Source organism: Dermacentor andersoni, chromosome 7 (genome assembly GCF_023375885.2).
Source record: "Dermacentor andersoni chromosome 7, qqDerAnde1_hic_scaffold, whole genome shotgun sequence".
NCBI lineage: Eukaryota > Metazoa > Arthropoda > Arachnida > Ixodida > Ixodidae > Dermacentor > Dermacentor andersoni.
In genome coordinates this window covers 172,534,120-172,556,260 of record NC_092820.1, presented here as the reverse complement: position 1 = coordinate 172,556,260, position 22,141 = coordinate 172,534,120, and the positions used below count along the sequence as shown (strand labels likewise).

At 43.0% G+C, this 22,141-nt stretch overlaps 1 protein-coding gene across 2 annotated transcripts in view; it reads right to left on the bottom strand.

Annotated features, from left to right (window-relative positions):
• The window catches only part of LOC126533013 (proteasome activator complex subunit 4A-like), a 115,054-nt gene extending 96,184 nt beyond the window's left edge, over positions 1 to 18,870 (bottom strand). The window contains exons 1-4 of one of the 2 annotated variants that reach the window (XM_050180199.3): positions 18,578 to 18,870; positions 5,951 to 6,091; positions 4,554 to 4,670; positions 1,001 to 1,195 (exon numbers count right to left, since the gene is read on the bottom strand). In XM_050180199.3, the coding sequence (XP_050036156.1) occupies positions 1,001 to 1,195; positions 4,554 to 4,670; positions 5,951 to 6,091; positions 18,578 to 18,837 (713 nt within the window). In that variant the 5' untranslated portion in view covers positions 18,838 to 18,870. Of the gene's footprint in view, positions 1 to 1,000; positions 1,196 to 4,553; positions 4,671 to 5,950; positions 6,092 to 17,663; positions 17,687 to 18,577 lie in introns of those variants that run through there. The other variant, XM_055071695.2, reaches the window with a different exon arrangement.
• Between the last annotated feature and the right edge of the window lie 3,271 nt (positions 18,871 to 22,141).

Sequence of the window (22,141 nt, the reverse complement as noted above, 5' to 3'; positions counted from 1 at the left end):
GGAGGAGAAGCCCACACAACATGACCTATAAACATTGCACTATTTTTCTACATAGTCACCACCAACATTGAGGCATTTGTCGTAGCGTGCAATCTGTTTGAAGAAACCACTCTGGTAAAACTGGGTGCCCGGTGGTGCAAGTCCCGAGACATGACCTCTTCATACACAATCTGTAGGTGTTCATGGATGACGGACACACTAGTGCCACGTGCCCATTCATAGCGGATAACAGCACGCACTTCCATTGGCGACCACGTTGTCAGCACACGTCTGTCTGCTACCTTTATTTGTACTAAAATCCTTGGGCACGCCGGTTTACTGCTACTCTCTCTTTTTCAGTGCTCTGCACAAGCGTCATTCCTCCTTCGCTGAGTTCCTTCCACCGTTGAACCAGCAAAAGGCGTGGTTTCTTATGGCAATTGTTTGTTTGACCTAGTGTACCATCTTCTCTTTTAAAAAAGATATAACGAAACTTACTTTCGGAATATCCCTCGTATATATATATATATACATGTTTTGAAAGCAACATTGTGCCGTAATATTGTGCCAGTGTGAATCTGCATTCAAATGAAATGCACAAAATAAAACACAGACAAGATAAAAAGTTCACAAGAAGATGGAAACCTAAAAGTGACCAACAGTGGGCAAACAAGAAAGCTTGGAGCCTACATTTCTACAAGAGGACAAACACTTGACAAAATTACTAGCCTTCTTCTTGTCTTCATTTCCTTGTCAAAGAATACACAAGAAGACAAGATGTGTTCATCTGAAGATGAACTCAAGATGACTTGTGATCAAGATTTGTCATTGTTAAAGTTGTCTTTGTCATCAGGGGGCCCTCAATTTTATTACACATTTGACCAGATATGTCCCTTACGAAGACAAGAAGACTAATTCTTTGTGCCCTTGTCAAATGTATTCTCATTCCTGTCCATGTATTCCGAAAGGCTGGGGCTTCCCTTGTTTGCCCCCTGTTTATTACACCACAAGTGGCACATACTTGAATCCCCGGTCATGCTGCTCGGGTGGCAGCATGGTTGGTAGGAATAGCTCAAAGTACGCCATGGCCTTGTGCATGGTTACATCAAAGGGACACATCAAGGGCTCCCACTCATCAAGCATTTCCTGAGTTGACTCCACCGTGAAGTACGTGCGACAGAAGCGCACCAGCTGCTTGAGGTTTGTCTCCAGGTTCCTGCATTGTGAAAGACATGCCTTTCTTTCACCTTGTGGCCTTTCACTACATCAGTATAAGTGGTGTGCGAGAGGCTGGCAAAAAGCTCTATAACAGACAAATACAGTCGACTTCCGTTAATTATACCCTGACAGGACCGACCAAACCGGTCGAATAAAAAAAAATGAAAACGCCGAGAAACGTTATTAGAGAGTTTTAGAACAGGGGCCCCAAAGAGCTTTGCGGGTGTTAGCGTTGGGGCACGCAGGAGTGAAGAGCTTTAGAATATAGCTTTGCATTTGCGAATAGCATCTTGCACTGACAGCGCCACTATGGCATCAAAGAAAAGCTATTAGAAATAATTAAATAAAATATACCATTTTATATTGATAGGAATAGTAATTTTGACTTGCATGTATTTGCATTTAATTACAATTTAGAGATTATTCTGTAAGCAGCAAACAATTATTTGCGCTTAGTTTTGAGGAAACCAACTTTTTGTGCCTTCACCAGCCAAGTTTAGCCACGTTAGGCCTACGAGCCATAAGATCCACAATCGAATTCGAAATCAGTGGCATCTAATGAATCAATCTTCATAACACACGCTAGTTGAGAAAAAGCGATAACCGCAGTCACTTCTCCTAGCTTGCGAACTTCACGCGTTACCACGAATCGAACCCAGTTCGGTGCCAGGTTAGAGCTGTCGCTTCAATGGGTGCCGTCATGCTTGCCGACGCAAAGCTGTTGGGGCCGCTATTTGGGCTCCCGCTAAATCGGTGAAATAGCGTTCCCAACGCAAAACCCAAACATAGCTTGCATCTCGCGCATGCGCAGTGGCTTCGACGCTATATTTTTGGGCCCCAAAACGTTTGGGGCCCCTATTCTAAAACTCTATTAATTCATTTGGGAGTATTTGCCTTTAAAGCAGGCTTCGCCACAATACAGCTATATTATGCGGTGGAGCATACCAAGGAAAGAAAAGGTGCCACTGTTAAGGGACATAGCACGTGTTCTTTAATTTACACACTCATATGTGCCATCTCTAATCATAGTACGAGCCCCGAGATGTTTAATAAGTTCACTGGTAGGCTTTCCGAGTTTTAAACAGACCCCAGCTCGTTTGTTGGCCCCAAACATCTCCTCGACTTTTGGAGTTTTTCATCTTACCACCTTCCTTTTCGCTAGCTTCTGAAAACACAGATGGTCTTTCACCGCTTCTCGGTACATCGCGGGTGTAATTAAGCAACGCGTACTGGGCCCGGTCAACGGTCTCATATACGAGACACGCATGGTGGGCGAAACGAGAGCTCAAATCGCCACAGAAACGTAAGAAACAGCGCTGAATGGCTGCCAGTATGCTTAGTTAGCTTCTAGATGCTCTTACTGTGACCGCAGACGGCGCGCACACGCGTGTATATTTATGGAACGCGTACCAGATTCCGTAACCATGGCCACTTTTCATTTTTGGTATGCTTCACCGCATAACACGGCTGGAGTGCGGCGAAGCTGACCAGCCTAGTCCGAATTCTCCGGCGAAGGCTAATTTTGAGATCGGACTACCGCAAACTTGGGCCCATAGAAATGTATGGGCGCCAGCCGGGTCCTTCGGTCGGGATCTAATTAACCGAAAAATAGAATTAAACGGAGTTGCATTAATGGAAATCTCTGTACCATAAAATATCATCATGGACCCGAATATAATATGAGGGGTAATATTTGGGTGTACGAGAACAAAAAACAATTAGACCCCATAAAATTTGATGCTTTTATAGATAAAAAAGCTAATTTGAAAAGCCTAAATTAAACAAATGCTCACACTAGATGCACACTATTACGGGAAATATTGAGAATGGTTATGTGTGCAAAATGGTGATTACTCATAACTTCCATAGCAAAAATGAGGATTGACATAATAACAAGCAGACCAAGTACTGAATATCAAACGAGGTTTCATTTCGAGAGATGTCTTTTGAACAGGCAAAAGGCTTGAATGCTGCATAGATTCATCGGTGTAACTTAAGTGATGTCACACCACTGTGAGAAACACAAGACGGCAAGTATAAAGGCAGTCAAGTCATCCAGCTACTTCACTGCACAATAGGAGCACAAACGGTACATTTTTTCCTGATTAAAAGTGCATACATGTTTAGCCTCTCAATAAAAACTGCAACGAGAATTCTCTAACGAAGCTACTGTCCATGCCCATGCATGCAAAATCCGAAATACTGCAACTGTAATCCTCTGTTAAAGGAGCACTGACTCATATTAAAAATTTGTAAAAACAGTACCACACTGACAATAGCTTTAGTGTGAAGCAAACGACAACACGCATATAGACAAACAGGACAAATGCTAACTGGCAAGCGTGTCTGTGTGGTTGTTTGCTTCATGCTAAACATAATACATGCAATCTTGCACAAAACAGCCTAACTACTATTCCACCGTATCACAAATTTCTGGCCGAAAATTTGGGAAGTAAAAGGATGACACTTGACAAGTATGAAGCTTTGGAAACAGTATTTTATTACAATATTTAAACAATCTTAAAAGAACATTTTAATTTGATACTGAAGTTGTCTTGAAACGATGGACCTGACATCACCGACATTGTCATGACATCATAACACAGATCAAACTATGCCGATGTCATGTAGCACTAAGGCTAGGTACGGTGGAAGTGTTCATAGAAAAAAAGTTAACCAGGGTGCTGCATGCATTCCTTTTGGCTGCACTCAGATGTTCTTGGAGGAGCGTATTGTGATGTCATGAAACATCCGCTTCCCAACTACAGATATATATAGCAATTAGGGTTACAGTAAACTATGTAGGGTGCTCTGGTGCTTGCCAGTATTTTCTATTTAAACCTTTGGACCTTAACTTACTGCAAAAAGCAAGAAGTAAATATTTCATGTCAGTGATCCATCAATGTCAATGTGCCATTAAAGGCGGTTGCTCTAATATGATATTGCCAGCACAATCTACCTGGCAAAAGACATGCTTCTTGCCTCTGCATATCATTTCGTGGTGAAAAAAAAAAAAAGGTAATTTAGTCACTTCCCAGAAACTGGGCGGATTAACCCCACAGGTCAAGCATGGGAATGCATTACACTTAAATAATGTTGGAAAAGGATTGAGGCTGTGAAAAACAGGACTATGCTCACTCAGGTTTCACCACTACCACAATCACACTGCCTGCCATGCACTTTGAGTGAGCCATTTGAAGCAACTGTGACTCAATCACACTAAATTTTAGTGCTATTGTGCTACCAGTGTCATGCCTATGGTCCGTGTCAACTTTTAATCTTCTGTAATGTACCAGATGGCATCACAGACTGTGCTCATTTGGCCAAGTAAATTAACAATTAGTGGTGAAACTCACACAGGTAGGAGAAGCATGCCCAGATGCTCATAAGGTGAGTAGAGCAAACGCTCATAGAGCTCATACAAAGGCCTCCACTCTATGGAAAGGTCCTCTCGAGAAAGAAGTTCACGTTTCCTGGTGGAAAGATAGAGACAATATCAGTCACTGCAATAACTGGCAACATTCTTCCATCAGACTTATACTCAACAGACACTTCAACATAGCTTAAGCAGGAGAAGAGTTCACCTAAAGTGAGGGAATGGTTCATAATATAATAGAAGCATAGATACACAGGCCAATAACCTATGTCTAACAAAGAAAGGCACGAAAACAAACACAGAAAAAAGAGGGGTTTGATCATACCACCTTGCTACAGTAGTTGCAACTAGCTTAAACGTTGGCTTTGGAGATCCTTAACAATGCATCAATATTTAATACTCAGCCATCCCATTGCACTAAACTTATAAAATGAAAGTGGCGTGTGCACTGAACTGTTGAAAGCCCTGTAGGTGTGAACCTTCAGCATGTAGCATACAAACTCTGCCTGGACGCACATTCCGGCACTTTAGGATGTCAGATTAGAATAACCTTTGAATTATGCATTTTCTTGGCTCTAAGCATCCCCCCCCCTTTATTTTCTTATGCCCACGAGAGAGAGAGAGAAAGGGGGAGGGGGTTTATTCCAGGGAAATAAAAATCACAAAGCCTAAGGAAGAACTGTCACTTTGATAAAGGAAAAAAAAAACAGTCTAATGCTAATATCAAAAGTGAGGAAAATCATGGTCACCTAGGTACATGCATGCATGCTAGCCATGACTAAAGTTTTCTACTGAGGTTGAAATCTGCTGCCCCTTAGCACGAAGTTTCTTTTGCACTGCTAGAATGGGGCGGGGCGCAAGCACTTACGGACGACCGAAAAAATTTTGGAGCAATGAGAAAAAGCTAAATTCTGTTGCCCCTTCACCACTGAGCCAGGAATACAAGGTACAGTGCGATGGTTGCATGGGGAAGTATATGCTAAAGATTTTGCTTTTGGGGAAGATGAGGTGTCAGCGACAAAAATTTTCTTCCTTCATGGGTACTATAAACATCTGCGGTTGGGGGTATCTGTGCGATGGGTCCTCTGTTCCCTCGATGCAGTTTAAAAAATTGAAAGTCCTGGGTTTAATGTCCTAAGCAACCCATAGGCTTTGAAAGTTGCCATAGTGGGGGGGGGGGGGGGGGCTCCAGATTAACGTGGATTAACAGATTAGCTCCAGAATAATGTGGGGGACATGTAGCTACGTTCCAAGAGCCCATCTGCATTCTGCCCCCATCAAAATGCGGCAGAAGACTGTCGTAGCCAATAAGTGACCATGGCAGGTGATCCAATTTTCGGTTGAGAACCAGTGGCAGGTGGGACTGAGGACACTCACTTGAGCAGTAGGCCGAGAGTGTGGGCCAGTTTCTGGATTATCCCCAGCTCTAGATCGGGGATGACGATGAGTGCCAGGAGCAGGTGCACAAGTTCAACATGGTCTTTCTTGCTGAAGTGGTACCCGTACAGCTTCAGATAACTGCCAGTGACAAGAATTGAGAAGTGAAAAAAAAAAAAGAATGTTAGTGTAACAGTGAGACATGGATAAAACTGAGAAGTCTGTGCTTTTTAAACCCTTCCATCACCATGTGTACAATGGTGCACATCTAGATAGCAGAAGCTTGATGTGGGCGAGTTGGTTTTAACATACTTGAAGAAAAGAAAAGAGCGCTACAAAGACTAAGAGAAGAACATGTACAACAGACAGGCACTAACTTCCAACTAAATGTTTATTTGAAGAAACAGGATTTAGAACAGGATGTAGTTCTTTTAGTCTGCGTCTTTGTAGCGCTCTTTTTTCTTCAAGCACATCAAGATAGTCCATCAAAAGCAAAGGCACCAATGAAAATACTGGTATTTGAAACCTGTTGCATATTACACGAAGCACATCAGATTGCACCTGTGCTGCAAGTTTGAGTAATACGTATTTGCCAAGTGTTTTAGCAAGAAAAGTTAGAAAATTGTTCACTGGGTGTGTGGTCTCGATGTCAGTATGACAAAATGTTTTATGTCAAGCACATTATTTAAGTGGCTGGATAGGTACTACCTAAGTATGCTAGGCATGAAATAGTCAATGTTCTAATATATCATGTTCTTGTAGAGTCCTCACAAGGGGCCCACCTATTGTAAGCTTGATAAACCTCAGAGAAGAATTAAAAATTAATTGGCGACAAGAATGATTCCTTCTGTATCAGTAAATTACTCTTCCACAATACCAAAAATACCGTTCTTACCGCAAGAAGACACTTGGTAAGCCAGAAAAAATGAAAAACACAAAAGACAAGTGGCGATGCTGCCTTGAAGTTTCCACACCAGCTCACCGTGATGTCATGGACCTTGACAGCATCTGCTAGGGTGCAGTTAAATATTTAGTGGTAAAGATTGACCACTTTGTGTTCCAAAGGAGGGAAAGACTGAATACGGCAAGTTTCGTGAGCTCTTACTGAGCCAATGCACCATAAATACAAAAAAATACTTTGAAATCCATGATGACGCATTGACACACCAGCGCCGAGATTTCAGCGCAAACTTTAAAAAATGAAACTTTGAACTTCATTTTCTCTTTTCTAAGCAACCTAGTTATTGTGTAAATAATGACAACAGATTTTCAAAGAATTCTGTATCAGTCTAAATTGATTTATTATTCTCCTTTAGCATCCCTTTAAAGTGACACATAATAATTATCATCATCATATATGCTGGACAACGGCCTCTTCTAAAGTTCCACAGTTACTGATGCCTTGCATCAGCCAAACCCACCCTATGCGAGTGAATGTCCTAACCTTACTATTATATCTCATCCTCTGCTGCCTTCAATAGCCAATTCTCTTTCCCTTCGCACCCTTCTGTTGAACACTCTAATGTGTTACACTGCATAATGGACCACCAGTTATCTGCTCTAAGAATTACATGGCTTGCCCAACTACACTACCCTTACTCTCAACTAGGGTAGCATCTCTATGCATTTACTCCCTAATCGATATTGCTGTCTTCTTATCTCAGAATACTGTGCTTATCATTTTTATTCCACCGCTCACTGCATGGTTGTTAGTGTTCCTAATAGTTTCTTTGTTAGTTTGGAGTATTGGCCTTAAAGGTTATACAATGGAACGTTAAATGCAAAAGCAATGTGATTATTTTTTATAGACAAAACATTATTTAGTTCCAAGCAGAAACATAGGAAATCCAGGACGTCATGGGCTGTAAGTGTCGAAACTTGCATTATTACTAACCCATATTCAGTTTTTTTCACCTTTACTAGAGCTTACCAATTCCCTGCATACAGCAAGATTGATGCTTGTGGGGATGCGCGACTCTCACGCGTCCCCTGATATGTTGTTTTCCCGCACGGCTCGCGTGGCCTGGCGCCCGCGGCGGTCGGAGTGGTTGAGGCGCAGTACGAGAGATGGCGCGAGTGTTGCGCTGCCAACGCCGCCGACAGGCGTGGCCTCCTTCGAACGCGCCACCGTTCGCGTGACCGTACGCGCGAACGACCACGCGTTCGGATCCAGCATGGGGCGAACATATTCGCTCGCTATACGGTCGCGGTGAGTCGGACTTCTAGATTTGTCGCGCGCCCATCGGCATGTTTTGTGGATAGCAACTCGGCTAGCAGGCATTGATCTATGAAAGGTGCAATAAATGCCCTTGTGATTGTTTGCACTACTGTGTTGTCGTTCCTTTGTCCCAAGAGAGCGGGTGTGAGAACACCACATGCTTTAAGTGTCCCAGAAATGTGCTATTTATGAACCTAGCTTAATGAAGTATTCATTTTTAATAGTCCTATTAAAAGAAACTTTAGCTTGGGCAATAAATACGGTGAAGTAGGCTTAGTTGGTTGCTGGAGCTTGCATTCATGTTTGCAGGATGGCCTTACTAAATACTCACACAAAATGAAACAAGCACAGATCCAGCCTGCTTGTTTCTTTCTGTGTGAGTGTTTAATAAGCCTGCACTTGACACACAAATTATCTTGGGGCTCTCATTTTCACATTCGTGAGTGAAATGTACAAATACTGTACCCCAATCAGACAACTGTTCAACCAAACTAATTTGAATGAAATTTGTTTTGTATAAAGGAAAAAGTTTAATTCCTTTTACTTCCGAAATATTTATAATTTGGAGCCTCTAATGTGTTGCAAAACTTGCTAAATATTGGTAAATATCACTAATAATTTGAAAACAACTGCACCAAATTGACAACTTCACATCACAAATGTAGAAATAGCAATTCTGTAAATTGAAGCTATTTAAGAATCTAAAGCAGGCACACCTAATGCATTGGTTTGCTGTTTACATGAAATGGGTACATTATTAATGCAAGCTAGGTGAAAGCCTACAGTAAAAAAGTTATTTCATTGATAAATTTCAGAATAATGTATAATATATCAATTTGGTTTACATTGAACAGATGCTAATATACACAGTTTACACAACATTTAACCTGCATTTAGTGAGCAGTGACAGAAGTGCAGGAATGAAGCTTCAATTTCTTAAAATTTTCCGTCTGCAATAATAATAATAATAATAATAATAATAATAATAATAATAATAATAGAGATTGTCACTAAAGTTACTCCAAATAGCCATTAGAATTTTACTTCAGATGCAACAAATTTGATTCTAGTAACTTAAGCAGTGGTTAAATATTAGCCTTTTTCCACTTCAGATACATCTTAGTATTTACAAAAGTAGAGAACACAAGTGAAAGATTAGTTTACAGCATAAGAAGTTAAGAAATGACATCAGCATGAGCAACAGCTTATATGAGAACAAAATTAGCGAGCAATAATTTAAGAGGAAGCTTTAGCTCAGGAGTACTCCCATCTAAATATGCAGAAATTAAGAAATTGTTTTGCTTGGCATCCACAGCACTGAATTTGATTATTTTTGCTGCATATGAAAGAAAAACTTGAAATGTAGTCACCATAAGAGGCAGATTTTTTGTTTAAGCCATCAATATTAAAACAAAAATTGCTGAATATTGCAAAATAAAAAAAGCTAAAATACTAAGTTACGTATTCCACCTATTACTACATTTAAAGTGGAAAATGACAGATTATATGCTGCTCTCCTATATACTACTAATTTGTGAGTAGGACTTGTTTAAGGTCTTTGTAAGGATTGTAGCGTAGGACTTTTACAAAATATTTGTAAGCATTGTAACTATTTCACATAAACTGCAAAGTCAATCAAGTTTTCCCACTTCGATGTTCTATCGTATGCAGTTTACGAAACTGCAATATCTCTCTAGAGCAGTTACACATTTGTAAAACAAGGTGCTTCAACTTCCTTTTTTACCTTCCTGATTTTTCAGAAATCTTTGTAAAAGGTACCAAGTCTTAAATTAAAATTCTGTTTCATACAGTTGCCAGAATTTAACTTTGTCTCAAATATACCAAATTGCTTCATTTCTGCATTTTACATACAGTTGAAATAGGAAAATTGTGATGCACAAGGATGGCAAATAGAGTGAGATGGAACTGATCCATAGTAGCAGCGTATGACAAAACAAGGACACAGATAGGAAAGTTGAAACACAACGTGCTTGTCCCATCTATTTATTTTCAGTGCCCTCGTTTTGCTATGCACTGCTACCAAGAAAAAGTGCAATTGGCCCCAAGTTAATGTATCGCTATTTGTGCATTTATTTTCTTAGAAAAATACCCAATTACATCTGTGGTCACTAAAGTGCTAGCAGACTGCTTAAATGGTAGATGTGTTAATTTTTACAAAGATAAAAGAAAGGGGGGCTTCCACATTCTGTCAGGTACCCATTATCATTACCCACAATGAGACTATATATAAGTAAATAGATGAGGGGAAACATACACAAGAAACACATCACAAAGGCAGTTTGCAAAATCTGCACTAATCCAGCATGAAAGCTTACGAATTTTAGTTCATAAATCCACAACAGTGCAAAATATCACTAGCTCAGCACAATATATCTGACAATTGGTACAAAAATGCCTAAATGAATTTTTGTACATAATTAGAATAGCTGTTAATAAAGCAGCAGCAGCTTAATAATAATAACAATAACGATAATAATAATAATCAAATCAATCAAAGGTGTTTATTAAAGTGCCCAGGAACAACCTCAAGGGTCCTGGTGGTGGCGCACTCGGCAAAAGAATGCACAGGAAGAACAATGCAAGCTCACACACACACACACACACACACACAAGCAAACATTAAAAAAAAAAAAGAATAATATTTTCGGAAATACAGATTTTAACAGAGCAGGAAATGTGTACACAAAGAGAATACAAAGCAAAAGTGGAAAAACAGAAGAAAGGATTGAAGAATGACAGAACGCACAACAGATATGAGAGTTTTTGTTCAGTTATTGAAATTTCTCTGCAATTACTTTCAGGAAAATATTAAAATTAAAATGATTAATGTCGAAGCTGTTGTCGAAGATATCCAGGCACTCTGAATGGGCATTATACGTTGCCTGCACTTTAAATAGAGGGTCACAAAAATTTGAAGGCTGGAAGGCATACTGTTTCCTAGTGCCTTTCTGTAGAATGTAAAAGCACACATTAGAAAGCAAGCGTGAGCAGCAGATTTTTCCATGTATTTTTTTTTGTGAAGAAAAAGAACATCCAATTTGTTGCGTCTACAGGTGAGGGTAGGTAACGTGAGTGTTTGTGTTAGCTCTATGGAGATGTGAGGCTTTTGACAGAATCAATGTTTAAATATAGATGTGAACTTTTTTTTGCACATTTTCGAAAAGTTTGCAATTTGACCTACAGTACGCCTCCCTGGTTTGTCCCAACCCACGGAGGCATACTGAAGAATTGGAAGGCATACGCTCTTATATAAAGTTACAAATGGTCCACGTTGTTTCAAGTCTCTCGTCACCCGACATACTGCGCCGAGCGTTCGAAGTGCACGCTGCCTTGTCTGTTGAGCGTGGGGTGAGAAACTCAGAGAGCTATCCAAGGTCCTTCATTCCCTGAGCTCTTGGCAGGAGAACGTCTTTAATGATACAGGGAAATAAAGTCCTGTTAGTCTTCTGCGTGAAGCTTACAACTTTCGTTTTTGATGCATTTGTGACCAGCCTGTCTTAAGTGCACCATGACACAAAATTTGCAATGTCCTTCTGAAGAGCGGCGCGATCATTAACATATCTTGCTGCTTTGAAAATTTTTGCATCATCAGAACATATCAAAATTGAAGAGTTTTGAATGACTGCCGAAACGCCATTAATCAACAGCGAGAAAAGAAGAGGGCCCAGGACAGGCCCTTGAGGAACTCCACTTGTAAGCATATAAATTTCTGACTGACCATTTACGCTAACGGAGATGATTATGATGATAACGACAATGATGCTGATGACATTTTCTTTAGCCCTATACAAAGCATGGTCCACTAAAGAAACTGCAGCGTGCAAATTGATATTGTGCCGATTTGACTAAGCTACAGTATGCACTAAAGCTCTTTCAGCCCAACACAATATGTAAACCTTTCCAGTATACTCTACTACATATTTTAGACTAAGTTCATTCCAATATAAACAGCTAAAGAAAAGTGTTCACTAAATTTGGCTAAGTCAAAGCAACATGCAAATAGTAAGAACAAGCAAAATGCACCTTAAGTAATGACTGCAAAAGACAAGACTACTTATTTTCAATTGATATACATCATACGTAGTATAGCTAAAGCGGCACTGAAACACAGTCGAGCTGGAAGAGTCCTGTGCAAAAGAGGCCCACAACCTCAGCAGCAAAGCAAAGGAAGTGGTGAGCATTTGGCGTACAGCCAGGAGAAACCACCCAAAAGAGACTGCCGCCTCGGACAGACGGAAATGCGTACACGCAGCCTCTCCTGGCGTGTGAGGAAGGTCGATTGCCTCACGCAGTCGTGCTTCTGCCTCAGGCCAGCATTTCAAAAGTCCTCAGCTAGCAGCAGCTAACAGCTAAAGAAAGCACTGCATGGCCCACGATCAGGAAGGTGTTGTCGACAGCCCTCGTCGGATGGTGTACTCTGAGGTTCCAGAGTTATTTTAGTGGGTGCTACGTGCAGCTCATGTACGCACATCCCCAGCGAGCACACCTAAGAATAACTGCAACCTCAGAGTGGTAAATGTGCTCTTTTCTTGAAAGGACCACATGAAAAATGCGAGGCAACTGAGATTGAAGTGTTTGCAATGTTTTCCGCACTAAGGTCTACCACGGTCAGAGCAGCAGCATAGCGACTAGCAAGAGCTGGCAGCTAAAGAAAGCACTGTGTCCTAACCTTACATGATGGTGTCATCGCAGAGTGCCCCTGCCAGATTGCGTACTGAGGCTCGTGGTCTATTTTACTGGGCACTACGTGTGGCTCAAGTGAAATGTACAAAGACCCAGCCAGTACACCCAAGAATAACTGCAACCTCAACGTAGTAACCTCACTCTTTTCTTCGAAGGACCATGCAAGAAACCTGAGGCAGCTGAGTAGTCTTTTGACTACTCAGCTGCCTCAGGTTGCCTTTTGACAGAAAAATGTTGAAAGAGTTTCCAAGGTTATGGTCTGTCATGGTCCCTGCAGCAGCATAGCGACTGGCAAGAGCTAGCATTTAAAGAAAGCACTGCTTGTAACATCAGGAGAGCATCATTGGCAGCATCTTTCATAAGGTGTAGTATGAGGTTCATGGGTTATATTAGTGGGCGCCACGCATAGTACACAGACTCAACAAGAATACTTAAATATAACTGCAACCTCACTGCATTATGTGTGCTCTGTTCTTGGAGAGCCCACTCTTGAGAAACATGAGCCAACTGACTGTGAAGAACTAAAAACATTCAGAAGATTAATTGCAGTGTGGTCTTTTGTAGTCATCATCATCAGTCTATTTTATGTCCACCGCAGGATGAAGGCCTCTCCCTGCGATCTCCAATTACCCTTGTTCTGCACCAACCGATTCCAACTAGCGCCCACAAATTTCCTAATTTCATCGCCCTACCTAGTCTTCTGCCACCCTTGACTGTGCTTCCCTTCTCTTGGTACCCATTCTGTAACCCTAATGGTCCAACGATTATCTAACCTGTGCATTACATGAGCTGCCTAGTTTTTTATATCTCAATGTTGGTTAGAATATCGGCTATACCTGTTTGCGCTCTGATCCAAACCGCTTTCTTTCCGTCTCTTAAATTTATGCCTAGCATTCTTCACTCCATCACTCTTCACACGGTCCTTAACTTCTCTCAAGCTCCAAGTCTCTGCCCCATATGTCAGCACTGGTAAAATGCACTGATTGTACACCTTCCTTTTCAATGACAATGGTAAGCTTCCAGTCTAGAGCGGACAATGTGTGCTGTAAGCACTCCAACCCATTTTTATCATTCTGTCAATTTCCTTCTCATGATCAGGGTTGCCTGTGATTAATTGACCTGGGTAAATGTACTCTTTCATAGACTCTAGAGGCTGCCTGGCGATTCTGAACTCTTGTTCCTTTGCCCGGCTATTCATCATTATCTTCGTCTTCTGCGTATTAATCTTCAACCCCACTCTTACATTCTCTCTGTTAAGGCCCTCAATCATTTGTTGTAACTTGTCTGCAGTGTTGCTCAAAAGAACAATGTCATCTGCAAACCGAAGGTTGCAGAGATATTTGCCGTCGAGCCTTACTCCTAAGCCTTCCCAGTTTAATAGCTTGAATACTGGAAAGGCTTAGGAGTAAAGATTGACGGCGAATATCTCAGCAACCTTTGCAGCAACTTAACAGCTAAAGAAAGTAGATTGGAAGGACTTTGTTGGCAGCTGGAGTCATACTGCACAGGCTGAGGCTTGTGGGCTAATATAGTCTGTACTACGCATGGCTCAAGCAAAATGTACACAAACTCAACAAGCCCGCCTAGGAATAACTGCAACCTCAGTGCAACATGTGCACTCTTTTATGGAAAAGGCCGCATGAAAAGCATACATAACTGCCTGCTGAGTGTTAAAAGCATTTGCAAGACTACCTACACTATAGCCTACCACGTACAACATAACACCAAGGCAACTGGAGTTAGTGGAAACACTAAAAAAAGTACTGCCTCATACATGCATTCTGAGGGAAAGTTGTTTCTCTATGCAACTGTTTGTTGCATGTTGCATATCCTGAGGTGCATAGACTAGACTACTTCTGATGGTACAACTCAGTTGAAATGTACACTGACATTAGAATCACACCTATGAAAACCTATAACCTCAATACATTACACACACTCTTTTCTAGGTTAGACTATATGAAGAATATGAAGCTACTGAATGTGGAATACTATAAATGTCCACAAGGCTACTTCCTGCATCATGGCCTACCAGTGTCAATGCAGCAATAAAGGGACTGGCATGAGCTTGACAGCAAAAGAAGGCATGTGCATGCAAAAAAGGATGGGCCTGCTGTGTCAAATGAGACATGTCGACTACTTTGCGTAGCATTAGTGTAAAGGACGGCTGAAGCAAGGCATGTAAAAGCCCACAAGGCAGAGCTGGTAACTACTCACCTTACTGCAATTCATGAATATTTCATTCCGCTTTTGTTTGTATTTTGGATGCATGCCTTTTCATACTATGAATCCCTACTAAGCTGCTGTTTTCTGACATTCTATGATAGTGCAAAGTAAACATGAACAAAAAGAGGAAGCTGTTGCGTACTTTAGATTTTTAACAAATTGTGTACACACAGTTTTTTAAAAATCTTACAGTATAGTAATGTCTGCTTATATTATGGTCCAGACATTGTGGTCAATGCAAGCTTTTAGCATTACCAGTCCTGTCACTAAAGTCAAAAGACAAAATCAAAGTGCACTAGGTCATTGCACTGGCGTACCGTAGTACTTTAACAAGCCAAAGCAAGATTACTGAAGTGCTTATCAGCTCAAAAACTAATTTAAGAAATTAGCTAAAAATCTAAAAGGACTGCGTACTCAAGGAGTCAGTCACCCAAGGTGTTTGTGCACAACGTCAAAGTAACAAAAGCCATTGTCTGAACAACAGTATGGAAAAGCAATACATATGTGAATTTATTAAGCACTGTGTGTGCTTTCGGGAAACTTCACAGCAGGATCCCATGGCCACATAAAAAAGGCTAGACTGCAAGAACACAGTGTATGGCATAGGATGTATGCTCCTTTCAAAAGTTGGTTTTTCTGAAGTGAGCCTAAACACTGGTTAGTGTACTGCACTGCCTTCTTTATTTTTGTGTTTCAGCACTATCTTACGGCATCTGAAGGTTGTTTTCTGTTAACCATAAATTACATTAGGGATGGGCACTTCCTTTTCATTCCCGTTTCCCAACACACACAATTGTTAAGTATAAAAATGTAAACAATAGAACTGAGGCCCCTCGACTTGACTCTTGTAGAATCCTTTTGTTGTCAGTTCTTGGCCTTTTGATCTCAAGGGCTAAGCAGGTGTGTCATGGCACAAACACATCTATCCCACCATATTTTCCCTTCAGCCTGCCAAGGACTACTACTACCAGCATGTTTTGCAGGAGTGTTGACAAAGTGAAATTCTTTGAGAAATTGGTATAACTGGTCTATAGGCAAGCACGTGTTCCCAGTGAGAATTAACTCATACATTCTTTGTGTATTGAACACTTGCACTGCAATGGCTTGCATTATCCTTGCCCTATACGGATTCAGGTATGTGAACACTTTACTGCTGAGAAAACAGCCCGAAACTGTTTTCAACAGTCAAGAAATTTTTACTGGCTTAGCTTCTTGGACGCATGAAAATTGTTACTAAAAGTAAAGTGCACAAAAAAAAGGAAAGAAAGAAGAAAAAAGAATGAATAATTACTGTTTAAGGTCATACGAACACACACACAGTGATGCTCTCTTGGTTTATAAAGATAAAAGTAAAGCATGCAAGATGACTACTCTTGAAAAGGGATAACATGACCCGGCACTGAAGTGACAGTTACAGGTTCAAACAATTATGGTGAAAAAATGCAGCCTCTATAAGCTCCTTTGAGGAGCAAATTTTGTCATTCCCCTGATTGCAGTTGTATGGTACTAAGGAAGGAATGGCTTCCTAAAGATATCAGCATCGTGAAAAAACTGGCCTGAAATACTCAACACGAAGGGGCGAACAACAGGACAGCGTCTGTACTGTTCTCCCCTTTGTGTTCCGTATTTCCCGCAGCTTTTTTCACAGTGCAAGCGTATACTGACTCGCCCAGATATCTACCTTACTGCATTATATCAGTTAGCTTCCTTTTCAGCATTTTACTACACTGAGATGGGAAAATATTCTTTTTAATAACTTCTTCCACTTTGTGCATTTCGGCACAACTAATTTTGTTAAGCTTATCTAAGATATCTCAACCTATAACTAACGCTTAAAAAGAACCCCTAAATTATGGAGTTTTACGTGCCAGAACCACGATCTGATTAAGAGGCACACATTTAGAGGGAGACTCCCAAGAATTTGGACCACCTGGGATTCTTTAACATGCACCTAAATCTAAGTGCACGGGTGTTTTTGCATTTCGATGGGGGCAAAATGCGGCCGCCGTGGCCGGCATTCAATCCCGCGACCTTGTGGTTACCAGCCCAACACCATAGCCACTAAGCAACCGCAGTGGGTTATATTTAAAGCTGCCACTTACTTGCTTGACTAATGTTACAAAAAGCAGTTAATGGATGAGAGATGTCACACATCTGAATTGCTGCCGTCATCTTCTGTGCTGTAAACCCTTTGCAACTTTCTCGTACCAGAAAGCACCATGCGATACCGGTGAGTGTTACCTATTTTGCTATGTTGTTCTCTCAACAATATAAAAGGTGGTAGATGCCACAAAAGTCGATTGCTTGTCAAACTAAACTAGCACTTTGGTGTCTGCAAACTTCGCGCGTATGACGGTGCGTTTAGTGCATTTCGAGAAATGTCTATTTACACCAGTGGCTCACTTTTTCATCAGAATAGTATTTAACTGAGCTAGTTGGTTCATCGCTAAGACGAGTTTTGAACGGCTGAACTGGAAAACAAAGGACTAACGAAGACAGACAAGGACGTACTCGCTGTACTAACAACCTTGTTTTTCATTTCAGCTGCTTAAAACAAGTCTTTACCTTTCCATGCTGCAAAGGATGAGGCAAGGTCACTGCATGGTGAAATCACAGAAGGTGGGCTTCTCCACAGCGCTAGAATGATTGAGTAGAGAGAGCATTGCGTAATCCACCAAAATGCTCGTCAAGAAACTAACGAAGAAGAGTACTCTAGCTGACAGGCAACACGTGCACAAGCTTCAATGCGGCGAGCGAAATAAGATGACGGAGTGTCAACAAGCTGGCGCACGGCACCGGAAGTCTCCGGATTCGTGAAATGCGCTCAGTAAGTTTCGGTGCCGAGCGCAGTTTCGCTAAGCACGCGAAGAACCATCGGCAATTGGCCTCGCGTGGTCACGAACGCCATCCTGAAGTTTCGAAAGTACGCACAGCTAAGGTCAGCAAAGAGCTAAAAAAAGCGCTGCGTGGCACATCCACGAGGATTTTTGGGCCGTGGGCTAACCGCACGTAGTGTTTGACGCCAGTATGCAGGTCCTTTTATCAGCTGCTACGCATAACCTCCAATGAAGCTGCATTACATGAAGCCAAAACACAGGCGCTGTGGTATGAGCCGCAGCGCTAAAAGTATCTCGCACTCTATTCTTCCAAGAAATGCGGAACTACGATGAGGATGAAACAGCTGGACGCGTTCCGATTAGCAGCTGGTGCATTAATTCATTCGTAAAGGAACCCGCTGGCAAGAAACACTGACTTTTGGGGTACAATAAGAAGTAGGATCTTGTCTCTAGCTAAACCAAACCAATCACGAGGCAATCTACCGTACTGTGACGCGAACGGACGCTTGTGATTACGACGTCGCGCGACATTCGAAATCCCGCCCAGCAGCGATGCTTCCCACCACGAGTCGTTGCGCACAGGATCAGTGCACGCTGGGGAACAAAAAGGGAACAGGTGATGAAACCCAAAGATCTACGCACTTGTTTAGGTGACCGGTCCAGGATGCAGTAGCTGGTTTCACCTCGCGAAGCATCACCGAGCGCGCTAGGTTCGTCTTGATTTCGGCGAGAAGCTTGGCAGCTTCATCGTCGATCTGGTCGCTGTACGGCAACAGCCGGTTGTAGACGAGGCGCTTTTGAAGTCCGGCACCCGGACCTTCCATCGGTCCGTCTTCCATGGTCAGCTGGCGTCTAGTGGTTCCCGAAAAGCAGCTGCTGCACGCACCTTTCCTCACGAACATTCGTCATCGTCGTCACCATGACTTCACAAGTCAAGCGAGGCCGAAACGGAGCCCGAGACAAATCCGAAGCCCCGCATGGTGGTTGCGCAATTGTGGTTTGCGTCTAAACTTAGAACTCAACAAGCTCAGCGTCATGCAGCCAACGTTTTGCATGCAGCGCAGAGTATTATAGCAAAGTATACACAATTAAAAATAAACAGTAGCCGTAATTAAACATATTTTAGATATGTTGTATTTTTATTGTTAAATAAATAATAAAATTTGTGTAAAACCGACTTGAAAAGTTAGTGACGCCCTCTAGGTCATATTAATGCTAGCAGGCGATCGTCTGCTAGCGCAATTTCCGTGCGCCGCGCTTTCGAAACCAAACAAGTTTTCATCGGTGGTTTTTGCTGGTCTGGCATTCAGTTGCTGTTTAACATCCGCATAAAGTTAGCTAAGCGCGAAGACAGCAGCTGTGGGCGTATATTTGGTGCGCCGTCGACGGCGTAAGTCCCGAAGAACGAAACTGAGATGTGAGCCAATCTTCTTTATGTACTGGTGCTAACAGCTCACTTAAGGTGCATAACTGTTCGCTGTTTGGACACAGTCGCACCTAGGCTTTTATTCTTGATATTTTAACCACCTCACAATAACGAATTCCTCTGTACAGTGCTCACAAATATCCATACAATACGTGCAAAACATTGCAGTAGTTAACTCATGCCGCCGTAGAGGTTCACATAGAAAATCGCTTGTTGTACCACTCTTCTTTCTGAGTTTCTTTTTCTTTCGGACAGATTTTTGTTTATTTCATGTGACAGACAGCGAAATACACGAGACGTTCATTTGAGGGATCGCCAGTCGTTTGTGCGCAGGCGCGAGTAAGAGCGGGCGCGAGAGAGAAAATTTGGGGGCTTTTGCTCCTTGAATACATGACTCTGTCAAGGTACTACGGAGGAGGTTTCTTAGCGCGTGTTGTAGGCATTTGTCTCTAGGCGTGCCGGCATTGGGGGAGTGGGGTCGAGTTTGTACGCGCTCGTACGCTGGCTGCCGGCGCGGTAAAGTAGGTGAAGCAGTCAGATCGTAGCTTCTTCGCGCGTTACGGCGATGTAAACAACATCACAGATGTTCCTGTGGGAGCAGTAGCGACCGTAGTAGAGCCCGGGCCGCATTTATTGAAAATCTAGAAGCCAGAGCGCCTTAGCAACCGCGGTTGAACGCAAGTGGCTGAAAGGCCGCCGGTGACGATGACTGACCCAGCATGAGCGCCGCAAGCGCGAGAAAGTCTGTCCGACGTACCTTCAGATGCAAAGTTCTGACTGGTGTTGCAGAAGTCGCGGCGCGCGGTAGTGCTGGACTTAGTGTCACAACTTGGCGGCTAGACCTAATTATATTTATTCAATCGTGTTTTTTTTTTTTACTAATTGTAACAACGCGTCATTATTTCGCATTGTTGGCGCGCCTCCAGGACACCAAAGCGGCAACGGGGACACCAAAGCTGGAACCCGGTCTGGTCCGTGAGTTGAGGCTCGCCGAGGCCTGCGCGTGCCAGCGATGTAAAAGATCGACTGTCCGCTATCGCGGATAGGCAATTTTTTTATGCCAACACCCCCTGGCACGCTTCGGCCTCCGCGGCCTCAACCCACGGGCCGCCCTGCTTCCAGCTCTGATCCCCCCGCTACCCCTTGGGTGCCCTGAAATCCTGCGCTGCCTGCTTTAAAGAAACCTCCTCCATAGTGCCTAGGCAGGGTCATATATTCAAGGAGAAAAAGCGCCAGATTTTCTCTCTCGCGCCCGCTCTCACTCGCGCCTGCGCACAAACGACTGGCGATCCCTCAAATGAACGTCTCGTGCGAAATACGGCTTGTGAAGGTGATTTACTGGATGGATACATTGCACGAAAGACCGAAATGTTCAGCTAGTTCGTTAACGAATCCTCACCAATTAAACTGGTATATGTCACTCATGACTGCAGTATACCCAGTGAAAACACTTCGTCCATATAAGACATCCGAATCATGTCCCAGCCAATGTACATACACCATTTCGGATACAAATAGGACTTGCACTGGACTTCCAGTTTACAGATTACAGATGTCCCAAGTATATCACACGGATCTGTTTCGGATATCCTATCATCTACGGTTATCCCACATGAACCTTTTTTGACATGCACGTGAATAGTAATCCTCCAATTGAGGCTTTATTTGTCTTTTAGTTTTCTCGTAACAGAATTATGTATTAACGCGATAGCGTTAAGGAGCTCGTGTCGCAGAAAAGCCGTTGTCGTCGGCGTTGGCGGCGTTGGCCGTGAGCGAAAAATGGCGGAAGGCAATTCATAAATAAAAACAACTTGCAAGATGGGCTGGGTCGGAATCGAACCAGGGTCGCCGGAGTGTGAGACGGAGACGCTACCCGTCAGCCATGAGTTCGATGCGTCACAGCGGGACAAAAGCGCCTCTAGTGAATGCGGTGTTGCCTTAGAAACGTGCCGTAGAAAGTCATACTGCAGTGTATATTGGTGATTATGGGCATGTAAATTACAGAAGTCGCAGTTAAACGCGTAGCGAAGTACGTTTCCGCTACATTTCTTCTGCGCTTGGCACGCACGCAGAGCCATCTTGCGGTAAACACAGAAGACACCCTCCTCGCAATGTACGGCGCTGCCCCGACAGGTGGCGCGCCACTCGCCCGCGCGACGCGGCTCCTCTTTCCGCTCACAGCGCGATTCGTAGGTGCAGCGTCCGATGCGGGACGCCTCTGACGTGATCACTGCGCCGTAGCGCGTCTTGTGGGAAAGCGTCCCCTGCGATGTGTGCCGTGCTGCTGGCGAGGAGTCATGCGTCTGCGTGGTGCTCCCAAGCGAGATAGAGGACGATCCCATCGAGGCGTCAGCCCCATGATCGCGTCCGCCTTCATGGGGCGTCGCGGCCCGGCTGTCCGTGCCGATCACGTCGTTTGGCTAGCGTAGATCGTTTCTCCTTCCGAGACACCGAGTTCTTTGGTTCGTTCCGCTTGCTCAGGCGCACGTTTCGTCTTTGTGTGACTCAAGAGCATGCCGAGCGAATTAGTGGGCGGTGCGAACGGGGTGCGATAACGCTATCGAGTTACACTCTTGAAGGCGAAGTTTAAGCGTCCTCCAATTTTTTTTCGCAAGTTCGAATTACAATCCGAAGCTATGACAGCTCTTGTGTACGTCGTCCTTTACGAACTTTCCGGCGCAATTCACTTTGAAAACTTCAGTTAGTTCAATAAGCATCTTGCGCTTGGCGAAATGCATAGAAAAATGAGGAGTATATGCTGCCCTTCTTCGCACGTGCGC